Source organism: Medicago sativa, chromosome 2 (genome assembly GCF_051527215.1).
Source record: "Medicago sativa cultivar Bolivia chromosome 2, Bolivia_mono, whole genome shotgun sequence".
NCBI lineage: Eukaryota > Viridiplantae > Streptophyta > Magnoliopsida > Fabales > Fabaceae > Medicago > Medicago sativa.
The window spans coordinates 5,478,735-5,499,116 of NC_140750.1; the positions used below are offsets into that span (position 1 = coordinate 5,478,735).

General features: G+C 31.8%; 1 protein-coding gene across 5 annotated transcripts; it reads left to right on the forward strand.

Moving 5' to 3' along the window:
- Positions 1 to 11,475: 11,475 nt before the first annotated feature.
- On the forward strand, positions 11,476 to 18,627 carry SDE5 (silencing defective 5). 5 transcript variants are annotated; one of them, XM_085742189.1, is made up of 12 exons: positions 11,476 to 11,608; positions 14,192 to 14,769; positions 15,205 to 15,230; positions 15,600 to 15,677; positions 16,266 to 16,339; positions 16,495 to 16,718; positions 17,140 to 17,222; positions 17,358 to 17,414; positions 17,648 to 17,715; positions 17,833 to 17,936; positions 18,082 to 18,152; positions 18,286 to 18,627. In XM_085742189.1, exons 2-12 carry the CDS (start codon positions 14,211 to 14,213, stop codon positions 18,400 to 18,402), a joined length of 1,461 nt encoding a protein of 486 aa, XP_085598315.1. In that variant the 5' UTR covers positions 11,476 to 11,608; positions 14,192 to 14,210; the 3' UTR covers positions 18,403 to 18,627. The 5 variants fall into 5 exon arrangements, with proteins under 5 accessions (XP_085598315.1, XP_085598317.1, XP_085598314.1 ...); XM_085742191.1 differs by lacking the exon at positions 11,476 to 11,608 and adding an exon at positions 13,167 to 13,566 and having other exon boundaries at positions 17,833 to 17,946; XM_085742188.1 differs by lacking the exon at positions 11,476 to 11,608 and adding an exon at positions 13,167 to 13,566.
- Positions 18,628 to 20,382: the final 1,755 nt, after the last annotated feature.

Consider the following 20,382-nt stretch of genomic DNA (forward strand, 5'->3'; position numbering starts at 1 on the left):
ACAAATAGTAAAAGTAGTCTGAGACGTGCTGATCGCACTGTTCTTAAGGATTTTCCGCGTAATTATACGCTAATCCCCCAGGATTTAACATACCCTTCTTGATAGTAATCAAGGATACAGAAACTAGCAAGAATATAATTTAATCAGGAAGATGAAATCCAAAGTAATATATAGCTTGATAAATATTGATTTTTTGTAGGTTTTTATTCTACTAAAAAATGAACTTGGGGAACCTTTTTTATATATAAAAGAAACGTTAAAGAATTGTATATGTTTTTCATTCTAATCAAAGTGGAATAATGTTTCTCTATAAATGCCAATCAATCTGTTGCATATTAAAACAATAAGTTACACATTAAAGTCAATTTACAAGATTGAAGGAAAGGCAAGTTATAGAGAGCATTTGACCAAGTAAACCATAATTGAAATGTATTTATTTCAGCATGAAATAAAATATGATAATTATAACTTTTGAAATATAATAAATAGTATAAAAATACAACAATCCCCCACATATTTCAAAAGTTCAAAAATAATTTAGAAAACAAATTTTTCTGGGTTTACATCTTAGATGTGATGCATCAAACTGGTGTAGCAAGCTATATGAACCAGTGCTAGAATGATAATACTTAACACACAGTGAAATTGGTGTAGCAAGCTATATGAACCAAAATCACTTTATGTATGTTAGCGGTATATCATTCGCATCACACCCCCACAATACTTGTTGTTGGCGCTGTGGTGCGCGAATAGGCCGTGCGCGTGCCTGGATTATTTCATGAGTGCTCCAGAGATTTCGCCAAGATCCCATACAAGCGGCCCCACTTGACACTCACATAGGTGATTTCATCAAGTGTATGCTGCAAATCATACACCACCCATAAGGGATATGAAATTCATTAAAAGCTTTATAGGCTTATCTTCTCAATAATGCAGTGTCTAGCACTTCTCACACACACCATAGGAAAGGGACGAGAACAAAAATTAATTAACTAATTTTTCGTGCTAGCAGAACTAATAAGTGACTTGTTCTTACACATATGAACCTTATTCATGGGATCTCTAATCACAAAGGTTGGGTTCCCATCACTTATTAATTTCAAATGGCTTTAGTCCCAATCCCCTCAATGTACACAATTTATTTCATCCCAAGGGGTTTTGTTTAGTAGCTACATTATACACAAATGATGAAGACAATTTTCTTTCATCATATAAGATTGACTAAGACGTCTCTAAGTCAATCAACCTCATATATTTATCAAAGTCTATAACAATAAACTTGATCTCTATAATTATTTTTATACATGTCTGCTTACATTATTAGTAAGCGACATCACTATCAATGTGGATAAATATAAATCCATTCGTAGATTTATTATACAGGTCTGCTTAGGTCTGCTTGACTGACTACAAGCAACAACATCGGCACAATAAGTAAAATAATTGTACATTTTGATTATTCTAATTAGATTTCAATATCAATTAACATCATTGCATTATTTTGATGCAATGGTTCATCAACTCTAAACAATATTTCATATATTGTCAAACTTACTTCCTTGATATAAATCACCAGGTCTACTTAGATAAAGTCTAAGCGACAAACCCCCACATTGAGGTCTAATCGACAAACCCCCACATTGAGAAAATATAACTTTATGTATAGATTTATTTTACAGGTCTACTTGAATAATTTTCAAGCGACGACAATTCCACAATGAAAAATAATCTCATAAATATATATTTTCTCATAAACAAATTTCATTAAACATCATTGTATTAATATTTTAATACAATGGATAATCTATAATATACCATATAATATTTTACGGTATCTCTCAGATATTTCATGATTCTACCATAAATATTTTTCACAAATTTATCAATAAAATATTTCTGAATCAAACAAAATTTCTCAAATCAGTGTTCTCATTATATACACAAATCAACTTAGTTCACAAAATACATATACATATTCAAATTATTGCAATGATATCGATAGATAGCACAGTGAAATCAAAAGCAAAAATATAAGACACTATAGATTATAGTGGACATCTCAAATCACATTGATATGTCACATGCAAAACCAAAATTTAAATTAAAGAGATGAAGAATTTTTCAAGTTTATGAACCACACATCAAATAGACTTAAATCAGCCATATACATATACAGAATATACTACATAGCTGGTAATAACATGCATGGCCATAAGTGAATTTCTCCACAAGAATATACTTCAACAAAATTTCATCATATATGCACGTGAACATGAATTGGAATTCGAGAACATATCAACCCGAAATAAAATAAAATTCCCTCAACCAAAGAAATAAAAAAAAATCTAAAGCAATGATAAAAATAAGTTCTGCAATAATAACATTAAGACAAGAGGAGTGCCTTGTATGCATACTAGATAGCTGAAAAGACATACAAATGAATCATGCACTGTTGACCACAAAGATAGGTATGATGTGCAACAAACTACTACAACTTTATTCAATTTTTAACAATGATAAATCAATGTCTAGATTATCGGTTAGAACAAAGAGTAATACAATAAATAATATATAAACCTTTTAGAAAGCAAGTTCAGAGTTACGGGTGATCACTTTCAAACAAGCAAGTGTTTAAAAATTTGCAACAGATTTTGAAATGCCTCTTTTATCAAAATATTTCAAATCATGCAAACTCAAAAAATTAAGCAGAAACATGCACCCAAACACATGTTTGTAATCAACACAATTAATTTTAATTTAACGACAAATAAAAATGGAGTAGATAGAACCTGTGTGACATATCCATAATATAATTTTCAACAACTTATTTGACATTCCATTCCCCGTAAATCATAAGTTCACCACCTCCGAAAATTTATAGATTCAATAAGTAGCTTTCAATTCTGGCTTCTTCACCACATAAACATGGTTGTCCCCCACGTTTAGTATCCGTGAAAACACAGATAGCGAAACCAATTAACATCAAAGAAGTTTACTCATTCCCAACGCTTGTAGTCATGTCCTCCATAACTTCAATTAAAACCATTCACCGAGGCTGATCCTAAAATCAGGGCACAGACAGATTTCATTAGAAAGAAAATCCTTAAGATTGTTGTAAAATTAGGCATAATATTATATCTATAAATAATAAACAATATATAAATATAATAATCAATTTATATTGATGAGAATAAACAAAAGAGAAAGATCAATTAAACTTATCTGTCTTGATATTGTTGTAGAATTGACCATCTACATAATTCATCAGCATCTTTAAACATCAATTTGATAAGAGGACTGCAAAATGAACAAATAGTAAAAGTAGTCTGAGACGTGCTGATCGCACTGTCCTTAAGGATTTTCTGCGTAATTATACGCTAATCCCCCAGGATTTAACAGACCCTTCTTGATAGTAATCAAGGATACAGAAACTAGCAAGAATATAATTTAATCAGGAAGATGAAACCCAAAGTAATATATAGCTTGATAAATATTGATTTTTTGTAGGTTTTTATTTTGCTAAAAAATGAACGTGGGGAACCTTTTTTATATATAAAAGAAACGTTAAAGAATTGTATATGTTTTTCATTCTAATCAAAGTAGAATAATGTTTCTCTATAAATGCCAATCAATCTGTTGCATATTAAAACAATCAGTTACACGTTAAAGTCAATTTACAAGATTGAAGGAAAGGCACGTTATAGAGAGCATTTGACCAAGTAAACCATAATTGAAATGTATTTACACCAGCATGAAATAAAATATGATAATTATAACTTTTGAAAAATAATAAATAGTATAAAAATACAACAGAAGATAGATTCCGACATTGGGAATGGTCTGCCCTTTAACATTAATTTTTAATCACATTTGTTACTAATATTTTTTTAGAGGATTTAAAGTCCAATCTTTAACATAATATTTTGCTCACGTTTGTTACTAATATTTTTTTAGAGTGTTTAAAGTTCAATCTTTAACATTATTTTTTTCTCACGTTTTTTACTAATCGTTTTTTAGAGGATTTAAAGTCCAATCTTTAACATTATTTTTTGCTCACGTTTGTTACTAATCTTTTTTTTAGAGAATTTATAGTCCAATCTTCAACAATATTTTTTGCTCACGTCTATTACTAATCTTTTTTTAGAGGATTTAAAGTCTAATCTTTAACAATATTTTTTGCTCACGTTTGTTACTAATTTTTTTTAGAGGATTTAAATTCCAATATTTAACATTATTTTTTGCTCACGTTTGTTACTAATTTTTTTTTAGAGGATTTAAAGTCCAATCTTTTCCATTATTTTTTACTCACATTTGTTACAATTGATCAAAGACTAAGGATGAGTAATTTATATCAATAAAATAATATGGAATACTGTTTTTTGTGGAAGGGATATGAAAATACTTGACAATCTTTGTCGGTTGTATTGAGGGGAACAACACAGATGTACAACATAAAAATGGCTGATAAAAAAGTAACATGAGTTGTTGTTTTGTGCTAGTTTTTTTGTGAGTTTGATATTTGGTTAACAATGGTAAACGATGGTTAACGGTGATGATTAGTGCATTGGATTACTAATTCACGTATTATTTTATAATTGGCTATTTGTATTTAAAATTAAGGATATTTTTGGAAAGAAAAGTCCAACCCAAAGGTGTGCTTATAGATAAAAAAAAAACACACTATCATAGTTTGCATAAGCAATTATAAACCAGCAAAGTCAAATAATTCTTAAAATTAATCGTAAATAATTTGAATCATAATCACTTATAAACCAGCAAAGTCAAATAATCCATAAAATTAATCAACTTTGATTAGTAGTAACATGAAATAAAAAAAAAAACTTACAGGTTAATTCTGAATTCTGATGCAGAGGGCGGAGAGAGGTTGAGAAAAACTAAACAATGCGGGAACGAACTATGAGCTGTGAGAACCCTACTTATTAATATTTTTAATTAGTGCTAACAAATCTTTTTCTAAAAGATTTTGAATCATAATATTTTTCTCACGTTTATTACTAATATTTTTATCAGAGGATTTAAAGTCCAATTTTTAACATTATTTTTTCTCATGTTTGTTACTAATCTTTTTTTTTGTCACGTTTGTTACTAATCTTTTATTAGAGGATTTAAAGTCTAATATTTAACATTATTTTTTGCTCATGTTTGTTACTAATATTTTTTTAGAGGATTTAAAGTCCAATATTTAACAATATTTTTTGCTCACGTTTGTTACTAATATTTTTATCAGAGGATTTAAAGTCCAATTTTTAACATTATTTTTTGCTTAGTTTGTTACTAATCTTTTTTTTTTTGCTCACGTTTGTTACTAATCTTTTATTAGAGGATTTAAAGTCTAATCCTTAACATTATTTTTTGCTTATATTTGTTACTAATCTTTTTTTTTAGAGGATTTAAAGTCCAATCTTTAACAATATTTTTTACTCACGTTTGTTACTAATTTTTTTTTAGAGGATTTATAGTCCAATCCTCATCGGCTATTATTTTTGTTTAAAAAAAATTAAAAAAACTCATAGACTCGTGAGAAATAAAGCAGGAAAAAGCATAAACTTTGGATTATTTTTTTCCATAAGAGATTATTGTTCAACTTTGATTTTCTCAAATTCTGATTCATTCATTCTTCTAACAAAAAAAAAGTAAAAACAAAGCTTGAATTGTAATGTTGGCGGAAAGTAAATTGCTCGAAGGATAAAAGAGAAAGATATTTAATTCATGAAGTTGACCTTAAAGATATTCCATTCAATGGTGCTTCAGAAGTAGTAATCAAGTTCGTGAGCCTTGGAACTTTCTAATTTTTTTAGAAGTGATGAGATGTGATCAGAGGGTACTACGATGAATTCTGGATCGATTTGAATTCATGAGAAGAGACATAAAGAATGCAAATATAATTTTTAAACTTTTTGTGAGTTTGATCTGTTGTTAACGGTGGTAAAAGAAAGTTAACGGTGACGATTAGTGACATTGATTATTAATCTACGTGTTATTTTATAATTGACTATTTGTATTTAAAATTAAGGGTATTTTTGGAAAGAAAATTCCAACCCAAAAGTGTGTTGAAAGGGGTAGTTTTCTTTATATATAGTATAGATAGGTTGATATTTTAATCGTCTTTGAATATCTGCGGATAAAATTTGCCACAAGTACAAGACAGATACCTCACTAGATATCCATGGATAAAATAAATGAATATTTTAACTATCTGTTATTTAATACATATACGAATTGAATGGAATCCGCATCCGCGGATATCTATACCCGCTATTGAAATAATTTAAATACATAAAAAACCTTACTACCATTTCAATTTAAATCCAAAAAAACCCTAATACTATACAATATTATTACATAACGCTCAGTTCTTCTCTAAAATAAGGAACTTTAATTATGTTTTTGTTCAATCAAATAACTTTGTTTTTGTTAAATGTGATTAACTTTATTTATGTTTTTCTCAAACAACTTTGTTTTTGTTAAATGTGATTAAGTTTTATTTTTTGGGTTATGAATGAAATGTATGTATATTATTATATTTTGGTAAAAAAAAGAAAAAGAATGTGTTGAACTTTTGTTGTTAAATTTTAGGTAATTATATCTTCTTAAAAAAAGTAATTATAAAAAAAAAAGGCTAAACTACAATTTTGGCCCCCTAAGATTTAGCCCTTTTGCAATAATGACCTTTTGGTCAATTTTGACCAGGTCAACGCTTAGTTGTCACGCCACCTGTGTATTTTGCCATTTTTTAATACAAAATGTCGCCCGTGTAATTACTTGAATAAAAAAAAAGTTAAAAATTCCAATTCTTTTTCCCCTCTTCTACTCTTCCAGGGCCTCTTCTTCTCTCCTCAATCATCATCTTCATCAACAACAAACAACATCACAACAATCCACTACACAACACATCACACCAACAACATCATCTTCTCTCTTTTTCCTTTTCTTCTTCCTTCTTTTCAAGTCAAACCTTAATCCCCAAATCCGAATCTGATTCAAACCCAGAAACCAAAAAATAGAATTCAAACAAACCCCAAATCGTGTACTGTTCATACAAACCCAAAATATTGTTCCTTTCATACAAACCCAGAATTCGAATTTCGTGTACCTAGAATTCGTGTACTGTTCAATATGATAAAAAAAATGCTTGAAGCGCGTTTGAGGCTTTGCTGCGGTCACAGAGGTTGTGTCTGTGATGCTATATTAGTTTCAACAGGATGGGAGTTTTGCTGCCAATTCTGGCTGTGTTGTATACAGGGATTTTATTAGTGTTGTATACAGGATGGGATTGTTTTTTTAACTTGGCTGCTAGTTTATGTTGTAAGCACTGATTTCAAAAAAAAAATGGAAAAAAAAATGAAACTTCTAGATCGACTGTGTTGTTGCTGTTGTGTTTTTATTTTCTTTATCAACTTTGTTCCTTTCTCTTTCAAGCTTGCTATCACCTTTATGCTATTGAGATTTCAGTTTTTGTAATGAAAGTTTGGGGGAATAAAGTTTGATTGTTGATTTCTGGAATTTTGTGAAGATGAACATAAAGATGAAATTTCAATTTTTGGAAGATGAAATTTGTGATTCACGTGCCAAGCCTTTAACTCTTTTCTTATTTCTTTTTTTTATTCAAGTAATTACTCATGTGGCATTTTGTATTAAAAAAAATGGAAAAATACACAGGTGGTGTGGCAACTAAGCGTTGGCCCGGTTAAAATTGACCAAAAGGTCACTATTGCAAAGGAGCTAAATCTTAAGGGGCAAAAATTTCATTTTTTTATTAGGGGGCCAAAATCGCAAGATTGGCAAACATAGGGGGCCAAAACTGTAGTTTAGCCTAAAAAAAATTACAAAAATCATTTTTTTTAAAAGTGGTATCCATGAATATTAGTATATACTCGTGGATACCTCAAAATTCATGGATTATCCATTTAACTGATATTTGCATGAGATGGGGAGGACACAATTTATCATATTTATCTAACGGAGCGGACACAAATATCATATTATCCACGTTCACGAATATCCATTTTCATCCCTAGTTTATCTTCACCAACAACTTCCCTCAAACTACATTTCCTTTTCTTGCGTAGTGAATGTTGAGGATTTTCTAATGCGAGGTGGCTCCTCTTCAACCACAGAAAACAAGGTCCAACCACCACGAACCATTGCAAACCGTTATGAATGGCCCCATGAATGCCCTCAATGATAGCCATTATGACTCGCATGTCATTATGTGTCTTCATTAAGGTGGAGAGGATCTTATGTTTGATGGTAGGCTTTTGCTTGTTGGGCCTATGAGTAATTGGACCTAATTTGTGGTGGCCTAGACTTTTGGCTGGTCCAGAACAGTTATAAAATTTTGTATATTAAATAAATAATCCAATCTTAATATATAATACTAAGATTCACAATGCATGCCTAATATCTTAGCCCTAAACCTAATTTAGGTCTCACAATTACCTTTGTGTCCTCCTGCATTTTTTGAGGGTTTTGAAAAATATTTATAAAAAAAATTCTCTCCAAGATTTGAACCCATGACATTCGATTTAAGGGTTTTGAAAAATATTTATGAAAAAAATTCTCTCCAAGATTCAAACCCATGACATTTGAACCCATGACGAAAAAAATTCTCTCCAAGATTCAAACCCATGACATTTGAACCCATGACATACTGGTTACTTCAAATCATTTTAACCACCAAGCCACTTACTGTTTTTGTGATATCATTTGGCTTCACTACATGATATCCAACATTAAACTCCCTTTTCTAAAAACCAATTAATTCTTTTTCCTTTCTTTAAAAACGGTTTTGAACCTTTTTTTCTCCTTCGCAATCTAAACCCAAAAATTTGTTCATTGTTTAAACATGTCGACAACTAATGATATAGTCAATCTGATGCTTATATATGAAAATCAAAATAAACCATCTCTTTTACTTTATTTGTGTCTTCTCTTTTTTTTTTCAACTTCAATACACCATTTTTTTTCATTGTTCCATCTCCCTCTCTCTCACTTCTCAGTTCACTATCACCATTCATTATCCACACCATCGGTGCAGTAACCAAACAATCATCACTAACCAACCGTCACCGTCGTCATCGTTAACAAACCATCGTCGCGGTCAACTTTCATCACGTCATTACCATCACCGCCACCATGACAATGACTCCGTCGCCGACAGTCCCCTCGATCCTCTCTAGCGATCTCATCCTTGATGTACTTTCGTTTCTTCCTATAAGATCTTTTCTTCGATTCAGGTATGTAAGTAAGTGTTGGAAAACCCTAATTTTCGACCCCACCTTTGTGAAATTGCATCACCAGAAATCACAATCACAAACACGAAATTCACCCGTCCCACTGCAGGTTGAAGAATTCAGGTGGTGGTTGCGGTTATGAAAACATACCAATGCCTCTTCTGCTGCTATCATCTATATTTAAGTTTTTTTTTTAGCTTTTATTTGTTACAACTATTGTTTTGTCTGTGATTCTTTATCTTTTATGGTATTAGATGATTTGCTGTGAAATTGAGAGTAACTGAATCATTGAGGAATTAAATAACTTCGAATTATGTTGTCCGTAGGAAAGAAACTAATAGAAGGTATGTATGTTCTCTCTAATCTGTTTCTCTAATCATGGTTGTGTGATATCCGGTGTTCATTCTTTTGCAAATAAATTTCCTGTAGCATATGATTCAGTTAACTATCTATTTTGATTGTGTCTTCTTTGGTTTTTTCAATTTTCAAACTTCCTTGAGATGGACTAGATCCGTTGAATTCAGAATATGGTAAAGTAGCTCCGGGATGGGGAACTACCCCTTTGATGGGTATTGCAATGGCTCTATTTGCGGTATTTCTCTCTATTATTTTAGAGATTTATAATTCGTCCATTTTGCTGGACCAATTTTGTGATTATTAATCTTTTATTGTTTATTTGATAAAATTTTGTCTACACATTTTGCAGATGGGGAACAATTGTTTCATTGTGCTTATAAAAAAGTTGTTTCATTGTGATTATAGTAGAACGTGCTAAAACTACTATTACTTAATTCATATATTCCATTTACTCATGTATGTTGGCATGTCCAGTAGAAAGAATGGAGTTTATCCTGTTAGGTTAGTTTGTTTATTTTTTCATTACTTCTAACACTACTGAATTGAACATTTATAATTTTGTTATCTAATGACATAAACCTTTTGATTGTTCTGAACTTTTTTTTTTTTTTTTAATTCTTACCTTTTGATGGTCTAATTTTTTTTTTTTTTTTAATTTGTAGGTTCTAATGAAGGTGCACACAGTTATAGTTACTTGAATCTGAAGAGAAAAAGAGCACGGGTATTAAAAGGTCCACATTTAGTTACACTGGTATCACCACTTCGTATCCGTTAAGTATAACTAATTTCCTAAATCTCTGTGAAGCGATAACTGACAATATATTTTCTCTGCAACATACTCTATTATACGATTAGAAAAAAGCATCAGATTAAAACCTTACACTGCAACTAATTGTATTTACAAAATGCATGCGATCAGTTCAGCTTATGTTTTAAAGTTTGGTGACTGTTAAACCATAGTAGTTACAGTACACATAATATTTTCTGCTAAACTTTGTCACTTAATGCTGAACAGGAAGCTATTTGACATCTTAGTATAGTAAATTGCTGACTGATCTCTATTATGTTATCATTCCGAGCAACCTTCGATGAACAACGTACCTTATTATAATCTCATTGCTTATGACATTATTACCATCAATCATAACTTCATATCTGTTACGTATAGCAAATATTCTAATTTTTCAAGAAGCAAGAACCGATGCAATTATTCACTGCAAGATAATCTAAGAAACCATGTTATCTTATCCATCAGTGCATCTAATATCTTAAACTGCGGTGACTGTTAAACAAAGATTGCAGTTACAAGGCACAAAATGCATTCAAATAAACTTTGCCTTTTTTCTCCTGGAAATGAAATTTTTCGACATCTACCCATAGTCAATTCATAACTGATCTCAAGTTAGTTATTATTCAAATCATAATTCTATGTTTCCCTATGTAGCGGCGAGTATCCAAAATGATTAAGATATTCGTTTCGAACAACTATCCGAAAACTAATCTTTGTGGACAAACTACCATATATTTAATGTCAGTTTCAACAAATGAAACACCTGTATTTGTTAGTATATGGTGGAGATGGTTCTCATATTTTAGATTGCGGCGAATTTTTGAATCATTCAAATCATCCTAAATACAATGTTGTTTACAAGAAAATTTTTCGTAATGTACCAGCATGATTTGTTCCCTTTTTTAAGTTGTATTATTATTTTTAACATTGTATTTGCACAAATAGATTATAAATTAACAGTATAATTGAATATTTTGTTTGCCATCAATATGACCCGTGCGGCAGCACGGGTGCAAGGTCTAGTAATATAAATACCACATATCAGAACCCTAAAATCAAAATCTCCCAAAAGGTACATTGTAACCCTAAAACTCATTCGAAGGGTGGACGACGCAAAAGGAGGGAGAACGTAGCTGGAACTGTGTGTGTGGCAAAAATTCACGTGCTTTGGAGGCATCCTGCACAACCATTTTATACAGGAGTAAAGGTAACAATACTTTCCGCCATCAACGATTATCGCATCTGTAGTTTGTTAAATAAATCTTCAAATTCCATGAAAAAAGATTGGTTTTAATTACTTGATCTGATATGCATTAATAATATTCAATTCAATATTGATCTACAAAATAAAATTTATAGCTTTTGAACCTAGACTTGGCAACATAACCCGCATCCGCCCAAACTCTGTCGCCCCCGCACCCGAATTTAACGGTAAAAGGTTGATTTAACTGGGTGTGGGTGCAGAGAAAACCCAATTTTTTAATACGGGGGTGGGGGGATGCTTCTACCTACCCCGCACCCCCCCTATTGAAATTTACCTTATTATATTTAATAATTTTATATCCATTAACTTACAAATACGTATCAAACTAGAAACATGTTATTAGAGTTATCTTGCTCTTTTGAAAGAGATTTATTAGATATTTTATTATTTATTTATTTATTGTTTTTTGTTGATATGAAAAATGAAAAAAAAACATGTAACTTTTTAATATTTAAAAGAAATGTAATTTCCGCGGGTGGGGGCGAGGCAAGGAAACCTATCTCCATTGGGTTCAATTGTTACCCCTGAAAGGGTTTGGGACAAGGGTAGGGGTCAGAGCCGTGTGGGTATATGGAACCAGAAGCAGGGCCGATATGCTTACACTCTTCCACCGTCCTGCTCCGTTGTCATGCCTATTTGTGATCAGAGAGAGTATCTATGAAATATAAAGAATTAAAATACCAAGTTAGAGTACACTTTCTTCCATATGATGTTCTAAAATAAATAGAAAGCATGTTCTCGGAAAAAGTAATTTTGTGTGAATGATGTGTAAATTTCGCTATGTTCAATGTAATAGATAGAGTTACAAATTTTGCACACGAAAAATGTTTTGGTTCATCCAATATCACCTAGACTAGTCCTCACAATTTTGATTTTCATTATAGTGCTTAAAGGGTGTGCAAGATTGTTTGGGATATATACACACACAACTCAAACTTATGAACTTATTAAAGATTTAAACTTTTTTACACAGTTAAAGAATGTCTTTCGGATTTAGACCTCATTAAAAATGCCTTTGAGAATATACTTATTTTTTTACGAGAACATAACGATTAGATTAACTTAATATGTAGTCATTTTCGTTCTTAGTTGTTTAATAAGTGGACACAATTTTTCTTTAATATATCAAACTTTTAAAATAGTTCTTGATTATGGAATGCGTCAGTCAAAATAATTATTCACGGTAGGATGTTTTGTTAGTATTGTTATATTAGTTTCCATAAATATTTGTGTAGTCCTTCAAAAAAAAAAATTTGTGTAGTGTATTTTTTTCATTGGTCTTTATAATCATTTAAAGACAAAAATTATTATTTATCTATTAACTTAAAAAAAATAGATTAATTGTATTTTTCATATCAATTTTTAATAATAATTCCCAAGAAGTTGACAAAAAATAATGAGAACCTTCCTTGAGAAGCTCCTTGTTTAGTAAGCTTCAAAAGTGATTTGTGCATTTTGAATTATTATTTATTTATATAGAAAAATTGATCATTCAATTTTTACATTCAGTTGGCTATATATATATCATTCAAAACGAAAGTGAGAGCAATTGTTGATAAACTTTCTACTATATCACACACAACACTACCCAATTCAGGTAATTAATAATCACTTAATTAATTAATCGATTAATGCAACTTCTTCTTCTTCTTCTTGCTTTTCTCCTTCATTGTGTAGTGTGAGTGATTGGGTTTGTGAATTTTTCAAACTTCTTTTCTTCGTTCTTCAATCAATTTACGAATCGTTCATCGTTTCTTGTTTGTACTGTTAAGTTTTTTGATTCCGAATTGTGGTGATTCAGATACCCATTTTCTTTGATGGTTTTCTTTATATAGAAGAAATGTCACTAAGGGTTTAAGACTTAGACCTTGTTTGGATAAACAACTTGGTTGTGCTTACAAGTAAGCTATTCTTATAACAAAACTGTTTTCATTTAAGCTATACAAGTTGTTTTCATAAGGTATTATGACCCTTTTTGGATCAACAACTCATCTGCAGCTTATAGCACTAAGTGTTTGTCATGATAAGTGCTTATGTATTAGTTATTTCTATAGCAAAAGATAAAATAAAGTTAAATTGTTTTTGTATAATTTATTGACTGTTTTCACAAGCTATCTTGAAGAACTTGTGAAAATAAGCTAAAAACAGCTTATGAATAATGTCATAAGTTGTTTTCGTAAATCTCCCAAATAGTCTTACGAAAGTAGTTAAACTCAAATGCAGAGTTTGTGGAAAGAAGTTGAAAACAACTTATGGAAATAAGCCAATACAGATAGACCCTTAAGAATCTCATTCATTTATCTAGCTTGGATCTTCAGTTAGTCTTTAGCCCTACTTTGTTTTTATGACTGAAAAGTATAAGCATGTGGTATAAGCAATTGTACACAGGCACATTCTATAGCTCAGATCCTTTGGATTTCTTGACAGAAATTGACCTTATTCATTCATAATCCAAGGACAACTCATTGAGTTGTTGCATATAATTTTGAAACATTGGTTGATTCTTTCTATCAATTTATTTGACAGTGGTTCGAGCATAATTAGGATGGAAGTCGCTGGCCAGAAAGTGGTTGCATATGATGAAGATCAGGCGTTAAAGTGCTTGTATGATGTCTTTGGAAGTTCGTGTTCACTTGAGGATATAGCTCATGCCTATTGCAAGGCAAACCGGAATGTAAACTTGGCTGGGGAAATTTTGTATGATATGAAGGGGAGCTCCTCAACCTCTGGAAACCATTCATCTAACTCAGATGCCTTTGAAAAGTCTTCAGAATCATCTGATGGACAGTCCTCTGAAAGTTCCCTCCATGGAAGTAAAAACTCAAGGCCCAAAGTTCGCCCAGTTTCAGCTGGTACTGTTTCAAGCGCTATTGGTAAAAGTTATGTTAGATCCGCGCCATCTACAAGTGGGCCTAAAGTGATGACTAAACCGCCTAAGTTGGACGCAAAGGACCTGCCTATGACTGGAATCTACCGTGAAACGGTCGTGTCAAAGCCAAATTCTTCAAAGCGTGATCAGCTTCAAGAGGACATGGAGGAGTTCTTGTTTAAAATGCTTGGAGTTGGTTTTAAGCTTGAAAGGAAAATGATACGCGAAGTTCTTGGTACAGAACACTCTAACTTTATGTTGTTGCTCTTAATATCTTAACATTGTACATTGTTAATTAATTAATTAATTAATTATGATATATCTTGAAAGTAAAATGGTTTGTGTGTGTGTGTGTGTTTGTGTGTGTGAGCGCCTGTGTGTTGGTCTGATGCAAGTCTTGAATGCTCTCTGCCTGCACTTAACTGAACCAATTTAACACTCAATTTTTTATCGAGTGTCATTACTTCATTGTGTGATGAATCTGGTTTTACTTTGCATTAATCAACTCTTACTAGTTATCAAATATACAATTCAATCTAATGTATTAGTATTTATTAATTATATAGATTTCATGACTGAGTTGGAGATAAGGAACTCATTTGCTGAACTATTGTGACAATATATCTTTAGTTTGTATTAACAGTTGCCTTATTATACTGTAAACTTGCAGATATGTGCGGGTATGACTTGCAAAAGGTACACAAAAAATGTTACGCTTCCACTGATGATGTTTCTTACTTTTTTTCCCCCTATTCTGGTATTCATATCACAATATACAAGTTTTCTTATTTTCATATATAAAATTTCATATAGGGTTGAAACAATGAAAATTTTACGAGGATATCATCTTTCACTCATTTGTTTTTTCTGCTCGGTCCACAATATACCTCATCTTTTCTACTTATCTTGGTAGATTGACAATTGACATCTACATTATTTATTTGCATGACATCCCAATGTCCAAATTCTAATGTTATTCTAACCTGCATGAATCATTGTGGTGGTGCTTTGAATAATAGCATTTGTTATCTTTACCTAATTAAGATATATATTGAAATCATTCAGAGCTTGGATACACTACTAGAGCAATCAGTAATGGATTTGGACAAAAGGCCAGCTGCTGTTTGTGATTCATCTGTTAAGGTGAGTATGTGAAGGCCAAGATTATTTGTAATTGAAGTTGCACTTAAGATTATTTATAATTGAAGCTGCACTTGGATTACTTATTCTTTTTCCATTTTTAGACATATATATCATTATTTGTGAATTTTAAATGCGTGAATAAATCCCACCTCCACCAAGGAATATGTTTTAGGAAAGGGTCGAGTACCTTCTGTTGGAAAAGTTCTTTGTTCGTTCCGGTGTTTCTATTGACATTTGTCTAGTGATATACATCAGTCTTTATGTAACTAATTGTTTACTTGGAGTGTGTAATGTGTTGTGAAATGTATATGTATATTTATGCGCTACCTTTTCCACTCAAATTTTATTTTATATGGCTGTCTATTGTAGGTTGTTTTATTCTTGCGCTTGAGTTTTATCCAACAACAGAAGTAGCTTGTGGCTTCCTGTTCTTTTGTGTTCTCTGTCTTTGTTTTTGTATTCTCTTCATTGCCATGGTTTTTGTGCAGAAATTATATCTTTCTCTGATAGTCATGTGTCCATTGCGCTAAATGTATTTTAGTAGCCCTCCTTTCATATAATTTGGATACTATCTATGTACTTTTACAGTTTGCAGATGTGAAAACAAAATCTGAAGCACCGGTATCTGAAAAAAAGTCTCAGGATTTAAATTGTATCAGAGGGTAGATTTTCTCTCTTTTTCCTCCTTTGGTTTTTTGTTTATGTCAATATCCACTGCTTCTTGTTTATCTTTTGTTTTAATCTGTATTATGTTCTTGAACGGTCAACTAATTTCATGGCATACTTTGCGTAACGTGTTTTCTTTTTTCCATAACAGTGATGGAAACATAGTTTCTGTTAAAGAGACACATGACATTCAAAAAGAAGTCTTGTCTAATTTGTTCAGTTATCGTGAATATGTTGAAAAACCACGTAAAAGAATTGTGAGGGATGTGAATAAGAAATCACCATATGGAGTTGGACATGTGGTATTTGAACCTCCCAAGGATACGGAAGAACACAAGATTGACATGGACTTCAGGCGACGAGAAAATGAAGATGGTACGCCCTTCTTACTTTCCTGTCAATCCTAATTCTCAATCTTGGTTTATTATTTCTAAAATTCGTTTTATTGCGCTGCATACCTTTTGTAGAATAATATGTGTCTGAATTAGGTTACTATGATGGAAATATTGATATTGATTGCTAGTTTATCTCTCGTGAGAGTGTGGATTTCTTCAATTTTATTAAGTATCTCATGATGCTTAAACTTGCTTACCCTTCATAAGGGTTGCTTACCCTTCATAAGGGTGGGGATTGAGGCCTTGCAATTATTTTATTTTTATGCTGCATTCACTGGCGGTATCAGAGTTTTTGGTGTTTTAATTAGAAGAATTGCTTGATAGAAGCAAAATCCATTTACCGTTCATTTTTTTTTCTTGTAATTCTTGGCACATAATATAGGGATATTTCTGTGTGGCAGATGCAGAGGATGAAGCAGACTACCAAAGTGCAAGGAAAGCTGTGAAGGAATATCGGGTGACAATGAAGAAATATTATAAAGCAGTATGTTGCATTACTTTTTCCAGCTTATGGGGATTGTACTTTTGTCCCACATTTAATTGTTAAATAAAGTTAACTTGGTCGGGATCTTTGGTTTGGACATTGTTAAGTACACTCATGATTCTCTTGTCACTTTAGGCTGTTGATGCATTCGCAAACGGAGATCAGGCCAAGGCTGAAAAATTGCTAGACCAGGTAAGGTTTTAATAGAATTGTGTCCGACCATAAGTTGCTTGACGATATAATAAACATTGAATTTGTTCATGACATCTGAAATTCCGGTTCATTGATATGTTTGTTCTTGTGTTCTGTTCTTCTGTTAGTGGTACTTTCTTTTGCCTTCTAATGGACGTGCCCATTTTGAACTTAGTTCTTTCATACGAATACTATCTTTTGCCTTCTAATGGCGTATGCTGTGTTGTTCCCAGAGGCAATTTTACCTGAACAAGGCACGTGAAGCTGATGACGAATGTAGTAAAATGATTCTTGAAACCAAGTAATCTAATTGTGCTCAAAATTTTTATTTCTTCATATTTTTCTTATTCTTTTCAAGAGGGATAGCATGGAAATTTCGTGTGATAGTGACTATTCCTTTTATTGTATTTGTTGGCAGAGCGGAAGAAACACAAGAAATGGTCCTTGACTTGCGTGATCATGAACCAAAGGTTGCTATTAGACTGCTGAAGACCCATCTTTCTACCCTTTCTGGTATTTCATGTAAGTTATGGTATTGATCTACTAATCAGTTTATAAATTATTGAATATTTTTTTTTGAAAAGAAAATTATTGAATATTGATCCCTTTTCGAATTTCCTCCTGTTAATTTTACATGGTAATTTTAACAATCCCCTATCTCTAGCAGCATTCGAGTACCTCAAGGTTATCTTTGATGCAAATGATCAAGCTAACAAGAAAAGGTCTACCAGAGGAATGGTGAGATTGAGTGGTTTTTTAAGTTTAACTTTATGGTTTTATGTTTACTTTGAATGTACCAATGATTTTTTTTTTTACAAAAAAAACATAACCATGAGTAAATTACTGATTAATGGTCTTTGATTTTGGACAGGTATTAAAACTATTAGAGCAGGAGTCTATAAAGTGGGTTGAAGGAGAAACGGCTGGGACAATATTGATCCGCTTAGATAACATTGTTCGTAATCGGTTGAGTTTTTACAAACCATAGCATCTTCGCTGTGAATCAAGGATGGTGGTTTATTATGCCATTGTCTTATTATTGATTTACTTAACAAATGAATGGTTATCCAACCTCCATGATGTGCAAGTAGTTTACTATTGGTCAATTTTGGAACTGAGATTGGTGAAGTGAGGTTGGTTGTTTGGTCCCAAATATAGTTGACATGATTTTTTTGCAAATATTAATTGAAATATGAGGATGCAAATTGAAAAATACTATAGTTTTGTCTCTTGCCTCTTGCTTGGCACATGTGACTCTGTAAAACATCAAATGTCCGTGTTAGTGAAATGTAAATGTTGTTTCACTTGAATGTACGGAATACATGAAGCTTTGACTCATCAAGATGATTATATTTACATGTCTAAAAAAAAGGGGAAATTACACAAACCTCCCCTGAGGTTTATGTAAATATATCCAACCTCCCCTCTGTTTTCTCAAATAGCAACAACACCCCCTACTGTTAGTCTCCATCCACCTTCCGTTAAAAAAATGCAAATGTATCATTTTCAATTAAAAAATTGCTTTTCATCCATTTCCACAATAAATCAATCTATTGTACACCCACGGCCTCAAATGCAATTAAATGATTGCCCAGAAAACAAAACTCACGTAGACATAGAAGCCACAACAACAACCAGGCCCCTAATTAAAACATACGAAAAGGGAAAATATATAAGAAGACCCATCTTCAAAGTTCAAACTAGCTCTACCTATTCTTCCAGAAAAAGAGACATACATAATCGACATAACAAGATAAAACAAACATGACAAAAAATTAAAATGAAATACAAATGGAAGTAACAGTAGATTGAAAAGAAATCAAATTAAGATAAACCACACTCTCTTGCTCACGATAGGTGGAGAGGGAGGGAACAAGATGTAAAATGATTGAGATACTTTGTTGATTTTGAAGCCACCAAATTTGATGCGGCAAACACAGTAATGAAATATCATTGCGTAATCGACGGTCGTACTAGTGAAAGAAGAGACGGGAAATAACAGTCTTGATTTCTTCAAAAAAAAAAAAAACAGTCTTGATGAGTTACTTGTAGCGAGTGTTATTTTGATGCCGATAACAGTACCAGAGGCAAAGAAATTGAAAGACCTTCACATGAAGGTGGAGGGACGTGGCCAGACAATCCAAATGTTAGTGTTAACCTAAAAACAAACGGTGTTAAGTTTCTAAGGGATGTACACATATATTTTAAAAGACTTTAAGGGAGGTTAATGCCTATTATAAAACTAGAGGGGGTGTTTGTGTTGTTTGAACAAACCTCAGGGGAGGTTAGTGTAATTTCCCCTAAAAAAAATGATACTTTAGTTTAGTTTTAGTCAGTTATGATAATTTGAATGGTAGTCAAATATTGTTATTGGTGAAGCCAATGGTCTAAGAAGGGCATGACTATGAATATGTTCTAGATGGATGGCTTATGCTCATACACCTGGTTGTATTCTGGTATTGTTTTGTGTGCGTGGAGTTTTTTTTTTTCTAGAATTTTTATTTGAAGTTTTAATTTTTAACATGACACGAATGCTTTTGTGGTCCAAAAGGTTCCTCGTAAAATAGACTTTATTTATATTATTGTTTTGGAATCATGGACTTTATTTTCTACCAATGAAAATATTAAATTGGGTCAGACATAGATTGAAATCATTTGTTTTGTGCATATTGAAAAGAAAAAGAAAAGTAAGTAAATAAATTTGTTTCCCACTAAAATTACAAAGGTTCGACATAATAGAAGTATATGTTAGTATCTCCATGACTAAAGTCTAAATAGTGGTCTACTTTGAACATGTCACGCAAATTAGACAATACAATACAATGTGTACAAATTGATTTTTTTAGAAAAATAAAGCTTGTATTTAAACGTATAAGTAGTAGTATCATACTCTCTAAAAAATTAGAAAATGATAAATTTATCCACGTCCACATAGAAGTTTAATATAATACATTTCTTTTTACGGAAG